Source organism: Panthera onca, chromosome B1 (assembly GCF_046562875.1).
Source record: "Panthera onca isolate mPanOnc1 chromosome B1, mPanOnc1 haplotype 2, whole genome shotgun sequence".
Classification (NCBI taxonomy): domain Eukaryota; kingdom Metazoa; phylum Chordata; class Mammalia; order Carnivora; family Felidae; genus Panthera; species Panthera onca.
Window position 1 is genome coordinate 91,936,677 of NC_138342.1, and position 17,228 is coordinate 91,953,904.

Genomic DNA, 17,228 nt, shown 5'->3' on the forward strand with positions numbered 1-17,228 from the left:
CCAAACTCCCTGGAAGCAATGTAATTTTCCTTTCAATAAATAAGGCAGTCAGATTCTGATGCATAGTTTAAAAATACCACCCACAAGTTTTATCTGTACAATGCCACAGTTGTATAATTTTGTTATTCTTGGTTTAGCAGATATATTTAATGAAAGGGCTAAAATGAATACATGAATGCATCCAGGGAAACTGGAGCCACAGGTGACCTATGAGAGAATGAATCCTTTCCATGGCATAGATTTAATTCAGGTGAGCTATCACAGGATCTGAGATTCAAGTGTTTAAACAATTGTTCCAAGATGTCTTGGTCTCAGCAAAAGTGGCTAAATCCCTTCCACTCTTCTTTCTCCAATATATGTAAAGTCTTTGTGTAGAGTTTGGAATAACACCATTTATTGGTTATGCCACAAACACTTGCATTCATTCTTCAGGTTGTTTTCTTACATTCACATTTGACTTCCCTGTCTTGAGTACTGAATTAAACTTCCTTGATGGTCAGGACATCTATTTATTTAATGTAATGGCTGCGTCTTTTTCTTATTATCTCCAGGCACATCTTTATGGATCACTGAAAAAGACTACTTCATTTCTCAAACAACACAACCAGCAGCCAGAGGGACCTTATCAGGTGGAATTCTCAACATAGGGGAGACACCAAGAAGTTGGCAAAAGAGAATAGGAGGATGGATAGGGTAACTCATATTTTCCTGTTGGTGCCCTGGTCGCAGGAGCTGGCATGGGGGATGGGTGCCCATCTTGGCATTATTAGCAAAATAAAAGAAGTCCTAGAGACTAGTGGTTTAGGCACAAGTTCTAGAGTCAGACAGACTAGGAGTGTGTGTCTATCTCAATCACTCGATACCATTTCATCACTCAACAGCTCTGAGACTTTGGGCCAGATCCTTAGCTTCTCCAACTTCAGATTTACCCTCCATAAAATGTAATTGATGTCTACTTTTCATAGGGCCAGTTAGAGGTTTTCTTTTCCAGTCTTTTTCTTGATGTGGCTCCTGACTGATGGCTGATATTTGGTAGCTGATATTTGAGAAAAAAACATGACTATGTGTCTTATTTTAAAATTCATCTGGTATTGTGGGAGAAACACATTAGACTTTGGATTCATTGAAGAAAACTCCTTATATAATGAAATATTTAGTAAGGCTGCAGGATATTAAGTCCATATATAAAACTCAATTTTATTTCCATAAAGGAGCAACAGACAAATAGAAAATAAAATTGGGGGTGCCTGAGTGGCTCAGTCCGTTAGGCATCCGACTTCGGCTCAGGTCATGATCTCGCGGTCGTGAGTTCAAGTCCCAAGTCAGGCTCTCTGCTGACAGCTCAGAGCCTGGAGCCCGCTTCGGATTCTGTCTCTCTCTGCCCCTTCCCCACCCACGCTCTGTCTTTCAAAAATAAACATTAAAAAAATTTTTAAAAAAAGAAAAGAAAATTGAAAAACTATTCATGTATAGGAACATTCAAGAACATAAAATACAAATAAATTTAACAAAAGATATGTAAAGCTATACACTGGAAAGTGAAAAACATTGATGAGAGAAAATAAAGAAGACTTAAATGGAGAAATATAAACTGTTCATAGACTGGAAGACTTATTATTGTTATGATATCGTTCTTCCCAAATTGAAGTATATATTCAGTATATACATATGTGGAGAAAAATAAACCTCTACTCCAATCTCACATAATATACAAAAATTAATAAAGATGAATCACAAACCCCAACGTAAAAGCTAAAACTCTAAAGTGCCTAGAAAAAAACATCAGAATATATTGAGCCTGGAATAAGCAATAACTTATTTGAAAAAACACATACAAAAAATGTAACCATAAAGAAAAAAATTAATAACTTGGACTTCATCAGACTTAAAATCTTTTGCTCATCAGTGACACTATTAAGAAAATGAATGGACAAGACATGGCTTGGGAGAAAACATTTGTAATACACAGAGCTGATATACATATTTATATATTTGAAATGCACAGATATGAATTTATATCCAGAATATAAAGAACTATAAATTAAAAAATTAAAAAAAATTTTTTTTTAAAAACTCAATAAAGAAATGGGCAAAAGATACAAATAGACAACTGACAAAAGGTGAATCATCAATTAACATAAGAAGAGGTGGTCAACACCATCATTCATCAGGGAAAGGCAAATTAAAATTACAATGTAATGTTAAGTCACACTTATTAAAATATTTAAAATTAAAAAGATGGACAATACTAGATGTGGGTGAGGATGTGGGAGAACCAGAACTCACATGTGTTGCTGATAAGAGCACAAAATGGAGCAGCCCCTTTGGGAAAAATGTTTGGCAGCTTCTTATGAAGTTAAACACAGTTAAACCCTAACCTATGAACCAGAAATTAGGTATTAACTGAACAGAAATAAAAACATTCATTGAGCCAAACCTAAAAACAATCCAAATGTCCATCAATAGGTGAATGGATAAACAAATTGCGATATATTCATACTAAAGAATACTCCTAGCAATAAAAAAGAAAGAAGTACCAATACATGCAACATGGCTGAATGTCAAAAAACATGTTGAACAAAAGAAATCAGATACAAAAGCGAACCTACAGTATGACTGCACTCATATCAAATTCAAGAACAGATAAAACCGAACTACGATAGAAACTAGAACAACAGTTGCCTGTGGATGGGGGTGGGACTGACTGGAGAGAGCACAAGGGAAAATTTGGTGGTACTGCAAACATTTTACATCTTGGTCATAGTGTTTGTTAAATGTGTACATACATTTACCAACATCAGACTTTGCGCACAAGATCTGTTCTCTTTACATAAATTTTATTTTATTTTATTTTTGGAAAGACAGAGAGAGAGCGAGCGAGTGAGGGCGCATGTGAACAGAGGAAATGGGTGGGGGGGCAGAGAGGGGGAGAGGGGGGGGGAGGGAGGGAGAGAGGGGGAGAGAGAGAGAGAGAGAGAGAGAGAGAGAGAGAGAGAGAATCCCAAGCAAGCTCCACGCCCAGCACAGAGCCCAATGTGGGGCTCAATCCCATGACTGTGAGATCATGACCCGAGCCAAAATCAAGAGTGGGATGCCCAACCAACGGGTCCACTCAGGCACCCCTGCATGAATTTTATTTTAATAAAAACAAAAAATGAATGCATCTAAATTAGAAGTCAGGCTGGGAAAACCAAATGAAAGCAACTTAATTTATTTTAGTTCTCTGGTGTTTGAAATTTTAAAAATACATCATTGACTCAAATATTTTCCACCATCTATCCTTCCAATTTTAAGTGGTAAACTATGATTATTTACCCCCAAATAATTTCTCTCATTGGAGGTAGAAGAAAGAAGATACTGTTTCACAGTTTTATAAATACAATAAGAACAAAGGAAGAACTGCAAACTGTGGTTTGCATTTTCATTAGTTTCCAACAAGTAGTTTGAATGACATGAAGTTTACAGCGTCTCTAGTACTCCCGTCAGCCTTCGAACGCTCTGTACTTAGTAACAACTATGCGTCTTACAGATTCGTCGGAACTCAAGGTCAGGGGAAAGATTGTACCCTGGATGATTTAACATAAAAAGCCAGAGGTTCTTTCCCTAAACCTTACCATTTTTAGAAGTTAAAAATACCTGAGAGAATGACGACGGAGGTATTGCTGGAGAAGATCGTCAAGAGGATCTGACCGCCAGTTGACCCGCGAGCGGAACCACGCAGTTAGAGGCTCCTCACCTCCTGTCCTGGACTTGGAATATACGTTCCGCTCATGGTTCCCGTAGCCGGAGCCATTTCAAAGATGCAACCTTGAAAGAGCAAAGTGTTGTTGAGACTATCTGTACAATACGAACCCAGGTAAGGCTTCTGTATAAACTCTTAACATGTTGGCGAGTGAGTGCAGAGGTGCACTCGTCTTGCAGCCTCCTGTGTTAAGCCTCCTATGTAAGTAAGTTTCCTTGCTTATTAAAACTGCCGCCTCCCTAGCTTATCCTAAAATGTGTGTAAAAAGCAGGTATTTTACGATAAAATTGTGCAGTGCATGTTCTATGTGGAATTCAGAGGAAAACCCAGATTCAGTGATTAACAAACAATGCCAAAAATGCAAGTAATTAGCCATCGTTCAAGTAAAATTGTGGTGCCATTTCTCTTTTGTGGCGTTTTAGACCTTTGTTGCCCCCAATTTCCATTTTATTGGAAATCTGTTTTCCACCTGGTCTTTCTTGACATGGTTTTCCCCCCTACTTTAAATAGATTCTAAGTAAGATTCTGAATTTCAGGAGTAACAACAACAGTAACAAAAAAACTGCCACCTGTCAATCTGGAGTGGCCTGCCTCTTTCTTCTGTCTCTCCTAGCCCAGGATTCGTGTACAAGGGCCAGTTTCAAATTTCACCCAAGAAACTCCTCAGGTTGCAAACAAACAGGCATGCTGAGATTATGTAAATAAATGCAATGCAGTCTAAAATGAGCTGTTCTTTTAGATTTAAATTTTGTTGCTGCCTCATAGAATTATAAATTATAGATTATAGATTGCTCTGCTCTTCTTTTTTATTTGTTCAGTTTCTGGAGTCTTGTTTCTTCCTCTCGGTCAGAGGAACCTTTCTAGGTGACTGGGGTGGACTTAACTGAAAAGTGGAGAGTGGGCAGGATTCCTCTTTTACTCTTGTTTACCAAGTGCTTTTTAAAATCTGATTTCATTTGGTAGAAGTATGGCATTAACTGATGTGTGCGTTAAGTATAGCATTGCTTCCCTGGAGAGTGGATAGTGACTCCCTTCTTTTTCTTAAAAAAAAATAGACTGTTTTTCATAAAAGCAGTTTTAGAGTCACAGAAAAATTGTGCAGAAAGTACAGAGAATTGCTGTATTCCTCTCCACCACGCCCTCGGTTTCCCTATTATTAATACCTTGCATTGGTGTTCTACATTTGTTATAATTGATGAGCCAATATTGATACATTATTATTATTATTAACTGAAATCCATAGTTTAGAGTTCACTCTTGTACATTATAGGGGTTTGGACAAATATATGATTATGTAATAGCATGTATCCACCATTATTGTATCATACAGAATAGTTTTACTGCCCTAAAAATCTTTTGTGCTCCCCCTGTTCATCTCTCTCCACCCCAACCCCTGACCACCACTGATCTTTTTACTGTTTCCATAGTTTTGCCATTTCTAGGATGTTATAAAGTTGAATTCATGTAGTATGTAGCTTTTCAGATTGACTCCTTTCACTTAGCAATACGCATTTATGATTTCTCATGTTTTTAGTGGCTTGATGTTTCATTTTATTCCTGAATAATATTCTATTGTATGGCTATACCACAGTTTATTTATTCATTCTTCTCTTGAAGGACATCTTGGTTGCTTTGAACCGTAGGCAATTATGAATAAAGCTTGCTATAAATATTTGTAGGTTCTCTTTGTGGACATAAGTTTTCAGCTCATTGGGGTAAATACTAAGGAGCACAATTGCCCTTCTTTTTCAATAAAACTTTGACATCTCTTATTTATATCTTGATAAATTATAATTTGCCTTTTGTGGCTAACTCTTGTGACTGTGTCTCTCCCAATTTCTTCCCCTTGAAACCATTTCAGTTTCTGCCACATATGAATCCCAAGAATGCCAGACACATGCCAACAGCTTTCTCTTTGAAAAGCAAAAAAAAAGTTTTCAAACTTGTAGGAACTACACTGATTCACCTTACAGTCATTGATAGAGGTAGTCCATGAAATAGTTTGTTTCTGCAGGTGGATGTTAAGTGCTAATAGTTACTCTTAGCAAAATATACTGCCTTGTCACTTATGGTTCCTGCAGTCATATACACACGTGTTAAGTTAAGTTTTGCTCTTTCTTTTAATGATGCCCCAGCCTGTTTATTCTGATCAAAACCACTGCTCACAAGGAGACAATAATGACTTTAGAGTTCATATACTCTGAATTGTGTGTGATACTGGGAAAATCTCTCAGCCTTCTGATCTCCAGTGTCCTTGTTTGTGAAATGGACCAATAATATCCACCTGGCAAGGTGATGTGGAAGATTGGAGGTGATGTGAATAAAGCATCTACTTCCTGTATGCCTGGCTCATTGGGAGCAATCTATAGATGATGTGGTGGTGGTGGTGATAATTAATATCAGCTGTGCATATAGCAAATAGGTAGCCCGGGAGAATTAAATGCTTTGTGCTTCAGTAGGAAAGTTTTATCTGGAAAGTAAGAAGGGTGACCAACACATATAACCATGTCTCCCAATATTCCCCCCCCCCCCCCCCCCCCCGCCGTTTCCTACTAACGTCCAGGTATGCTTAAAAACATTCAGAGCTGTCTCCTTGCCATTAATGCCTAATTCTCTTACTGACCTGCCAGCAGGTCCCATCGAGCTGTGTCCCATCAGGATCTAATAAAAAAGCATTTCTTTTCTTTGTCCACTTTGTCCACTCCTGTTCCACATTCTCTTGTCAGCATGCTTCTTCCTCCCCATGCTTATCTGAGATTTCCTGTGTATCACACAAAGCTTCACTGCATGCTCCAGTCTACAGTTCGTTGCTGTTGCCCCTTCCTTCCTGACACCCCCAGAATAATTGGTGACTGGCCATTCATTAGCTCATACTCATAAACTATATTTTGTTGTTGTTAATCCACCTAAGCAAGCTCTTGAACTTAGGGGACCGTGACTTCTATTTCATGTACTCCACACAGTGCCCTATCAGATATAGATGTTTAACTAATCAATGAATTAGTTAATTTAACTCAATCCCAGAAACTAAGTGGGTATTTCTCTCATAAAACTGATTTCTGGGCAACTTTAAAATAAGGAGGACATTCATTTGCCCAGGAGAGGTTCAGTTTTATCTAGGAGTAAGACTATGGAGCAATAAAATATCCCTGCAAGTCCTTTCTGGGTGGGTAGCTGTCTTAAGATTTTGCTATCTGGGAAACCCTGGATTGTCTGTGGATTAGCTGAGATTGATCGTTCACATCAGTCACCAGTCTTGGCGTCCACCATAGCCATGCTGACGCTGTCATCTCCTAAGGGGCTTATGCTCAACATTAATGATAACATCAGCCCAGGTGGCATGTGATTGGGAAAGTGAGCCTTTTTACAACCTAGAATAATATGAGAGATATTCATATCCAAATAGAATAAATATAGTTGTGGATTACTTCCTATTTGTGTTCATATCACCCTCCTCACTCCTCTCGACTAATCCAGCTTGATACTTGACTGTCCTTCTAATTGTTGTCACCTGTAACACTGACAGTGCATTTTGCTGAAGGGGAAGCTTAACAAGGTTGGTAACTTAGTGCAGGTTATTTGGAGGACACTCATGCTGACTCTTGAGTCCAAGTGAGTTCAGAAAGCAATGGAATATTCCGTACATCCCCCCCACATGACTTCTGCTGCCCGCCAGGGTCTGTTTCTCCTGTAAGAAATCAGAGCTGTCTGGCAGAGGCCGGCTAAAATCAGAGAAATCCTGACTTTAGCTGTTTCAGAAAGTGACCCAGTATTTGAGGAATGATGAAGACATAATTAAATATGAGTAAAAGGCTTGGAGTTCTTCCCGTTCTCTTCCAGAATGGGTGTTCACTAGTGTGACTGTTATTTTTGTGACTATCACTTTATCTACATTTCGACTAGCACTTGGAACACTACCTCTGGGCAACTTACATGAAAGCTTGTTTTCCAGGATGAAGTAAACTGGCAGAAATTTCCATTGTCCATCAATTCTGGTGTAAATGGTTTGCCCTTGCTGGATATTTCTGGGCTCTGGGTGTCTTCCCGACGAAATAACTGCTGTTTCTCCAAGTGCAAAGTGGTTTGAAGAGATAGCCAGTGATGCTTCAGGCTTTTATTTTCTATCCCTGATATGTGAAAAGATAGCCTAAATTGTCTGCGAAGGGACAGCATTCAGCTCTGCTGGATTTCCAGTGCTTCCCAGATTTTGCACTATTAGCTTATTTTTTCCAACACGGCTCTATAATAACAACCCACTCCTTTCCCTGCACTCCTGGCCCCTCATGATGTTTTATTATGCTCATGCTGAAAGAAAAGGTGTCTGTGCATACTGTATCTCTTCATTTGGCTTCAGGGATTTCCCTTTGATTTGGAAAGAATAATCTTTCAAATTCCGCTATAAAATATACAGGAGAGAAAAAACGATTAAGTTCCAGGAATGTGCACTGGTGTTGACATTGTGCTCTAATATTGCTCCTGTGAATGATCAATTACTCCTAAGTCTGAATTATTGGCACTGCTGTTCACCACGGCAGCATGGTTTAACTTTGTTTCCATTAGGCTCAGTCGGTTGAGCGCCGACTTTGGCTCAGGTCATGAGCTCACAGTCCACATGTTCAAGCCCTGTGTTGGGCTCGGAGCTTGGAACCTGCTTCAGATTCTGTGTCTTCCTCTCTCTCTGCCCCTCCCCTGCTCTCTCTCTCTCTCTCTCTCTCTGAAAAATAAACATTACAAAAAAAAATTAACTTTGTTTCCATCCTTCAAGACATTAAAGCCTAGTCACTATTCTGCAGGTACCTCCAAGACACCGGGAGCAACTCCACAGCCCCCTAACTGCTCTCTCCCTAGTTCTGCCCGGAATATTTATGGTGAGTAGCCAGTTATCTCCTCTCTGGCAGCCGTCCCTGCTTTCCTGTAGCGTGGAATTGCCCACATTCACATTTGCAAACAGAGGCTCACTCAAGTGTCACTAAGGGAGAGAGGAGGTGGAGCCAAAAGGGCTTTAAAAAGGAAAGGGAGTCATTCTACTTTTCATAAAGAGAAACTGTTTGGGGAGCAATCCTGTCTCTGTATTTCTCCCTTCAGCCTCATCAAGGGTCGTTGTTGGAACTTTCCATCACTTCTTTCCTTTTCTCTCTCTCTAGCCGTTGCCTACACCGCTCTGCCTATCATAGCGAAGTCAGCTGCAGGCTTCCAGAGTGTGGCTGTTCAACTGCGAAATTTGTCATAAAGGCGTCAGGCATTTCTTAGGGACTTGGACTTCCCAAAAACATAGAGAAAGAAATCTTTCCCGGAGTGTCCCTTTCAGGCTGTCTTGAGTTGAAGGAGACAGAACTGGAGGACTACAGCAAAACAGCGGATTAAAAGATGCCCCAGGGCTGCAGGCCAAGCCAGGGGGACACACTTGGGGTCAGACGGACCGACTTTGCCCGGGCTATGCTCGAACAAAGTCAAGTTATTTTCTATTGAAAGTTCAAGCCCATCAAGATTATGCTGCTCTTCCTTATCATTCTGTTGCCAGTAGTTTTTAAATTTAGTTTTGTTAGTCTCTCAGTACTGCAAGGCTGGGACTGTTCTGAAGGCTCTTCCTCAGGAAAGGGGAATTCTACTTGTGTGGGTAAGTAATCTCATGAAAAGGCATTCATATCTTCCCAGAAACTGCCTTCAAATACCTGTTCATTCTGTTTTGTATACTTGGATATGTTTTTATGATTCGTCTTTGGGTGTATATATTGGCTTAATTTTTGTTTTCTAATGCATGTATATTTCCTTCCTGGTTGTTAGAGGTAATCTGCTACCAACTATAAAAATTCACGGCTCCCGAACTGTTCTTAGGTGTGTGAGGGAATATGTTCTCATTTATAACTAGCTGAGCATTTCATGTAAACCTCTGTCTTTATTCTGACATGAAGAGTAATACTCAGTTGGTTAGCTTTATATTGGAAGCTGAGGAAACAGATGGAGTTGTTTTTTTTTTTTTGAAACTGTTTCTATGTAAGCCATAAAGGAAAAAAAAATCCTTTCTGATAACTTTGTGTAAGAACTCAGAATTTGCTAAAAACCAAAACGAAACAAAAAAAACAAACAGTGAAAAATGGGAAGGGAATAGGGAACAAATGTAATTCTGAAATTGTGAAAGTTAAGCCAAGTTTCACGTTAAATCTCCTCCCCTCCCTCCCCTCTCCTGCCCTTTCTGGATCTCTGAGTAACAGGTGCATTGTAACTTTGAGCACTGCTAAGAAATAACAGTAAATAAATATGCCACACCCCCTCTAATATTAAGTGGGTTTTTAATCAAGGAGAAATAGGACTTTTACTGAATGCAAATAACAATCCTGCCTAAGGACTTTGCCTGAAAAATCTCTCTCTCCCCCTCCTTCCTCTTCTTCTTCCCCCTTTCTCTTCTTTCCTTCTCCCCTATGCCTCCTCCACTTCTTCCTCTCTCCCTCTCTCCCCATCTTCCTCTTTCTCTCTCACCCTCTCTTACTGTCGATTCATTTTATTTATTCCTTGGGTATGTCTCCAACCTGCTGCTCGAACAGAGCAGCCGTTTCCATTCATCAGAGGGCACTGACTGCCCTAACATACCTATCCTGTCATCTTGACCTTTTGTAAAGGGGTCTGGCTCCCAAAAAGAGGTAGGGTGAAGGAAACACAGTACAGTTCTCAGACCAGAAGCCTCTGGAAGACAGCACCAAATAATTGGAATAAAGAGAACAATTCTGAGTCAAACTGCCGACTTTGGGCTCCTGCCCTGGCTCTCCCATGAAGGAAGTTACAGATGAGGAAATCAGGTACTCTTGCTCAGAATTCGGGACTCTGTCTCCAGGCAGTACTCATTGTAACAAGTGAGCAGAGCCCTAGGGCACTGGAAGGAAGGACTCAATTCTAGTGCTCTCTATGTCTCCAGCACCTAGAACATTTCCCCCTTGATAGTATATACTCTATACATTCTTCCTGAATGAATGAGAAGTCTCTCCCTGACCTGCTAATCATATAGTCCCAGAGAATAGCTACAAAAAGGGGGCGACAAAAGGCCAAATGACCCCATGAACTGATTACTCAGCTGTTGGAGCAGAAATAAAAGCTTTGGGACAATTATGTCAAGTGGACTGGAGCCTCTCTGGGGTGGGAGAATTTTCTGAGAGTAGTTGGCACGTGACCAGGGGCGGGCATTGCCATCTGCCTAGGATGTGAGGGGAGATGGTAGGAGCCAGTCAAGAAGCAGAATCCGAGAAAGCAAAAAAATTACAGAAATGAACTGTTACACATAGCTTTAGAGTCTTAGGGAACAACCCGATTCCCGCCAGCAAAGGAGCTTCTGCCTTGTGCTCCTCCCTGCTGGTGGCTCAGAAGTGCCTTCACTAAGACTGGTTGCACCAAATAAACCTGAAGCCCAGGGTAGAGATAGTGTGCCACAGAGTGGAAGGTTTTGAAAGCGAATGTACCTCATTTCAAATCCATTCTACCTATTTACTACTGGAATGTTGCTGGGAAATAATAATACCCCTCTTTCAGGATTGTTGTGAGGGTCACGTGAGATGACACTGACATGCACCTAGCACAGAGGGCTGTGGATTGTGCTCAGTACATGTCCTCTTGTCTAAAACACCTTGATCGAATCATACCATGAGATGCCTTATTTGAACAGTGGCACAGACCCCACAGGGTGTGGAAGGTCTGGATGCCACTTTGTGACTCTGCCTCTGCCCCCTTGTTCCTTGCCAAGTCACTGGTGTAACCCCCCTACCTTACACTCCACATCTCATGTTAGCTGATAACTGCCTGGGTCACACCCTGTGCCCCCCGGCATTTCAGAGGGTAGTATTTCTCCTCTGTAAATAGATAGAGTGCTATCATCTATTTTTTTTTCTCCCAACTAAATTCTACTCACCTTATTTCTTGCCTTTGGCATTGAGACAGGCCACCTCTGGCCAGCAGGAAGAATGCTTTGTGGTCTGACAAGATTCAGGTTACTTTATGCAAGGTTGTCACTCATGTGACTGGTAGCCAGATAAACCTCTTGGTAACACAGCATTGGGTTTTCTTCTCGTTCCCCACTACCCCTCCTGCCTTTTTTTTTTTTAAACTAAATGAGTGTTTTATTACCCTCTATTTGAGCTAGAATAGGTGAAGAGTGCAATGAGGAAAACTGCTGGCAAATGGCTTCTGAACTTTCAAGCCTATTTGCCCTGGAGGGGAAATATCAGCTGAAAAAAGAAACTTTTCCTGTTTGCTGTGTGTACCTGTATTATTTATTTGAACTTTCTTGGTAAATAAAGGGTGAGGAAGAAGTACAGGCCAACCCTGAGACAGCTGACTGCAGGAGGGATTCTGGGACACCAAGTTAGCCAACCGGGGAGATCACGCTTAGTAAACAGTGAAATCCCGATTTCAGCACTGGCTAAGGCTTGCTCAGCTTTCCAGTCATGTGCAAAGCAGAGTAATTCCAGGATCACAGCCTTGTTTGTTTTTATAGCCAAGGTTATGCAAAAGTTTTTTTTTTTTAAGTTTATTTATTTATTTTGAGAGAGAGAGAGAGAGAGAGAGAGAGTGGGAGAGTGTAGGAGCAAGAGTGGGGCGGGGAAGAGAGTGAATCCCAAGCAGGCTCCCGTGCTGACAGCACTGGGCTCGAACCCGCAAAACATGAGATACTGACTTGAGCTAAAATCGAAAGTTGGACACTTAACTGACTGAGCCACTCAGACAGCCCCAAAGTTTTTTTTTTAATCTAACAGCAAAGAAATTATAGAAATGATCTTTTATGCATACCATGTGAATGAAACCACTCCCTCAAGTACTAAGTGGTTTGTGGTTTTTGAGGGGTAGTAGAGCTTAGTGGTAAAAAACTCAAGTTTTGGAGATAGAATGGGGTTCAAATCCTGTTGCTTGTGTATCATGTGTCTCATTTTCCTTGCTGCAAAACAGAGATAATTACTCTCTCCTTCCAGGATTGTTCTCGGGATTGTGTTAATGTATTTGTTTTCAATGCTGGCCGCACATTACATTCACCAATGTCCAGGTTATTATTCTAGTCCATCTGGGTCAGTCTCTCTTGCGGGTGAAATCCAGCCATCGTTTTCTTTGTTATTCTCCCTTGGCAATTCTAATGGCCATAATGGGCAGCTTGAGTTCAGGACCACTAAATTAATACATATGAAGTGCATAAAATAGAGCCTGGCACATAATTAGCACTCCATGAGTCTTAGCTGCTATTAATATTTTTATTGTTTTCAAGATTATTTTTATTGGTGGTGATAGTATTTTCTAACTATGGCTTAGTTTCATCTACAATAATTGAATTTTTTAAAAAAATTTTTATTTATTTTTGAGACAGAGAGCATGAATGGGGGGAGGGTCAGAGAGAGAGGGAGACACAGAATCAGAAGCAGGCTCCAGGTTCTGAGCTGTCAGCACAGAGCCCGACGTGGGGCTTGAACTCACGGACCGCGAGATCACGACCTGAGCCGAAGTTGGACGCTTAACCGACTGAGCCACCCAGACGCCCCTTGAATTTTTTTTTTGTACACAGAAAAATGTCACATTGAAAAACTTGATAGTTTTACATTTAAAAATGCAGTCAAAATAATTTCAACATTTATAACATATTTTTGTAATCAGGAGAAATGTTTATTAAAAATATGAAAACATTTCAACCTGTTTTGAGTTAGTGCCCTTGTGGAACTACAGTTCCAGTGCTTGTCTTTCTGCTTGTTAGATTTCTTACCAGTCATAATTTTATTTTTATAACAGTAGTGAAAACAAGCCACTTGAAAATGATTATTTTAATTTTTTTAAGTTTATTTATTTTGAGAGAAAGAGAGTATGAACAGGGGAGGGGCAGAAAGAGAGCGTGAAGGAGAATCCCAAGCAGGCTTAGCGGTGTCAGCACAGAGCCTGATGCAGGGCTTGAATCCCTGAACAATGAGATCATGAACTGAGCTGAAATCAAGAGTCCAATGCTTAACCCAATGAGCCACCCAGGCACCCTGAAAATGATTATTTAAATTCTTGCATATTTTTTTCTTATATTTGGAACCAATTTCTCTAAGATTTTTTTAAAAGATTTTATTTTTAAGTAATCTCTATACCCAATGTGGGGCTCGAACTCATGACCTTGAAGTCAAGAGTCAGACACTCCTCTGACTAGCCAGCCAGCTCTCCCTTCTCTAAGATTTTCAAAGTTGTTGAGGGCATATAAAGAAATGATAAAATAATTATTTAAGCGAATTTACATTTTTGGGCAAGTTGGGTTGTCCGAATATTCGACATTCAGTTTAGAATTTGGAAGGTGGGAATTCTTTGCTTGTGTTCAGGAGACAGCAAGTAATTGTCTCCCATTAAAAGTAAATGGACTAGTAAGTTGGCTCATGTAAATTCAGGATCTGGTTTTACCAGCTACAAATTTGCCTTCATGAAAATCCACTTGAGATCATTTCTTATTTAGAGTGAATGAATGGTTCGTTCTTTCTTTCTTTCTTTCTTTCTTTCTTTCTTTCTTTCTTTCTTTTTAACATCAATAGTCTCCAATTCAGTCCCATCAAGTAAACGATTAAAATGTGGGCATACGCTCTCAGGATGTGTCTGTTTGTCAGTTACTTACATGCTATTGAGAACTACAACTATGAACATTACACAACACATAATATTTCTAATATTTCCTTTCCACACAATAGTGAATCTTCATCCAGTCTCTAAGTAGTACACATCCTACATGGGGGAGACTGTTCTAGAGAAGTAATAACATGATGGAACAAATGCTTTATCTTTTTTCACTAATCTCTGTTCACTTAGGTATGAAGAGAGGAACAAAAGGATTGCTAATTTCTTTTTCAAGTACAGGGGACTTATTCATAGTGAATGACTTTTCTCAGAGTGTGTAAGAGAAGAAATAAAAAGGCAGCAGGGCTGTGCTGAGATTCTTTCATAAGGACCAGAAGGCCATACCACATCTCTAAGGATGGGCTGGAGTTTCTGATATTCCAAAGCTCTATGATCTGCTGAGGTCACTATGTTTTCAGTTGTTCAAGAAAAATATCCTATTCTAACATCCTATGTTAGGGGAAACCCAGTGTCTCCTCCCTTTATCTTGGAGGGTTCCTGGACTTGGGGACAGTGATGTGGCATGTAAGGCTCTGTTCCCTCCGGTCCTTCCACTGAATTACTCATCTACTCTGGGTCTCACTTCTCTCACGTGCTGACCCTTTCCCACATCCCATCACCTCACACTGGACATTACCCTGTTTTATTTCTCACAAATAAGTCATAAGGGTACAGACTTTTAACTAAAGGCTTTCGGTGAAAAGTTCTAGCCACGCCCTGAGCCAACACATTAAACAAAACAAGATATTTTTCATTCTAGGTCTTGAAAGATAAGTGATTATTCTCTGTGGCAAAGACTTACCACTCATCTCTTTTTCTTGGCATTAGCCTTCCACGATGGTAGCTGGGCCCTCTTTCTCCCTGGGTTGTGTGATCTGTACCTAGCCCTCTTTCCTTAATCTATTAGGTAAATCTATTAAGGCCTTCTTAATCCTTATGAACATTTTATTTATTTACTTCATTTGTATTTCCAATATAGTGAACATGCAGTGTTATATTAGTTTCAGGTGTACAATATAGTGATTCAACAATTCTGTACATTACTCAGTGCTTATCATGCTGAGTGTACTTTTTTTTAGAATTTATTTTTAACATTTACTTAGTTATGAGAGAGACAGACAGACAGAATGAGAGCAGGAGAGGGGCAGAGTGAGAGGGAGACACACAGAACTCGAAGTGGGCTCCAGGCTCTGTGCTATCAGCACAGAGCCCAACGTGGGGCTCGAACACACGAACCGTGAGATTATGACCTGAGGCGAAGTTGGACACCCAACCGAAGCCATTCAGGAGCCACTTGATAAGTGTACTCTTAATCCTCTTCACCTGTTTCATCCATTGTCCCCCCACACTTCCTCTCTGGTAACCACCAATTTGTTCTCTATAGTTAAGAGTCTTTTTTTGTCTCTTTTTTCCTTTGTTCATTTGTTTTATTTTGTAAATATCACATATGATCAATTCATATATTTGTCTTTCACTGACTGACTTATTTCACTTCGCATTATACCATCTAGATCTATCCATATTGTTGCAAATGGCAAGATTCCATTCTTTTTTATGACTAATATTCCTTAGTATGTATGTGTAGTGTTTCTTAGTATGTATATACACACATACACACACACCACTTCTTTTTTATCCATTCATCTGTTGATGGACACTTAGGTTGCTTCTATAATTTGGCTATTGTAAATAATGCTGCAATAAACATAGGGATGCATGTATCTCTTTGAATTAGTGTTTCTGTATATTTTGGGTAAATACGCATTAGTGTGTGATCACTGGATCATAGGGTAGTTCTATTTTTAACTTTTTGAGGAACCTTCATACTATTTTCCAGAGTGGTTGCAGCAGTTTGCATTACCAACAGTGCACAAGGGTTCTTTTTTCTCCACATCCTCACCAACACTTGTTTCTTGTGATTTTGATTTTAGCCATTCTGATAGGTATGAGGTGATATCTCATTGTAGTTTTGATTTGCATGATGAATGATGTTGAACATCTTTTTATGTGTCTTCTGGCCATCTGTATGTCTTCTTTGGAGAAATATCTGTTCATGTCTTCTGCCCATTTTTAATTGGATTATTTGGTGGTTTTTTTTTGTTTTGTTTTTTTTTTTTATGTTCAGTTATGTAGGTGCTTTATATATTTTGGATACTAACCCCTTGTTGGATATGTCATTTGCAAATATTTTTACCCATTCAGTAGGTTATCTTTTTGTTTTGTTTATTTCTTTTACCGTGCAGAAGCTTTTTCTTTTGATGTAGTCCCAATAGTTTATTTTTTAAATTTTTATCTATCTATTTATTTATTTTTAAATGTTTGTTTATTTAAAAAAAATTTTTTTTAATGTTTATTTATTTTTGAGAGAGACAGAGACAGATTGTAAGTGGTTTAGGGGCAGAGAGAGAGGGAGACACAGAAGCAGAAGCAGAAGCAGGCTCCAGGCTCTGAGCTGTCAGCACAGAGCCTGACGCCGGGCTCGAACTCACGAGCTGTGAGATCATGACCTGAGCCGAAGTCTGACGCTCAGCCGACTGAGCCACCCAGGCGCCCCTTAAATATTTATTTTTTGAGAGAGAGAGAAAGAGAGAGAGAGAGAGAGAGAGAGAGAGAGAGAGAGAGAGAGAGGAAGGGGCTGAGAGGGAGACACAGAATCTGAAGCAGGCTCCAGGCTCTGAACTGTTATGATAGCACAGAGCCTGACGCGGGGCTCGAACTCACAGGCCAGAAGATCATGATGTAAGCCAAAGTTGGACGCTTAACCTACTGAGCCGCCCAGGTGCCCCCAATAGTTTAGTTTTGGTTTTGTTTCCCTTGCCTCAGGAGACATATCTAGAAAAATGTTTCAATAGCTGATGTCAGACAAATTACTGTCTATGTTCTT

The 17,228-nt window shown here is 39.9% G+C and overlaps 1 protein-coding gene and 1 long non-coding RNA gene across 4 annotated transcripts in view; one reads left to right on the plus strand and one right to left on the minus strand.

Moving 5' to 3' along the window:
- LOC132692203 (uncharacterized) overlaps positions 1-3,701 on the minus strand; it is a 60,659-nt gene extending 56,958 nt beyond the window's left edge. For all 3 annotated transcript variants that reach the window (XR_009616230.3, XR_009616229.3, XR_009616228.3), the window contains exon 1: positions 3,615-3,701. This is a non-coding gene — a long non-coding RNA (uncharacterized LOC132692203). The remainder of the gene's footprint in view (positions 1-3,614) is intronic.
- Positions 3,702-8,772: 5,071 nt separating this feature from the next.
- Positions 8,773-17,228, plus strand: part of EGF (epidermal growth factor) — a 107,039-nt gene continuing 98,583 nt past the window's right edge. Inside the window, 1 exon segment of the mRNA XM_078445816.2 lies at positions 8,773-9,359. Within this exon segment, the coding sequence (XP_078301942.2) occupies positions 9,233-9,359 (127 nt within the window). The 5' untranslated portion in view covers positions 8,773-9,232.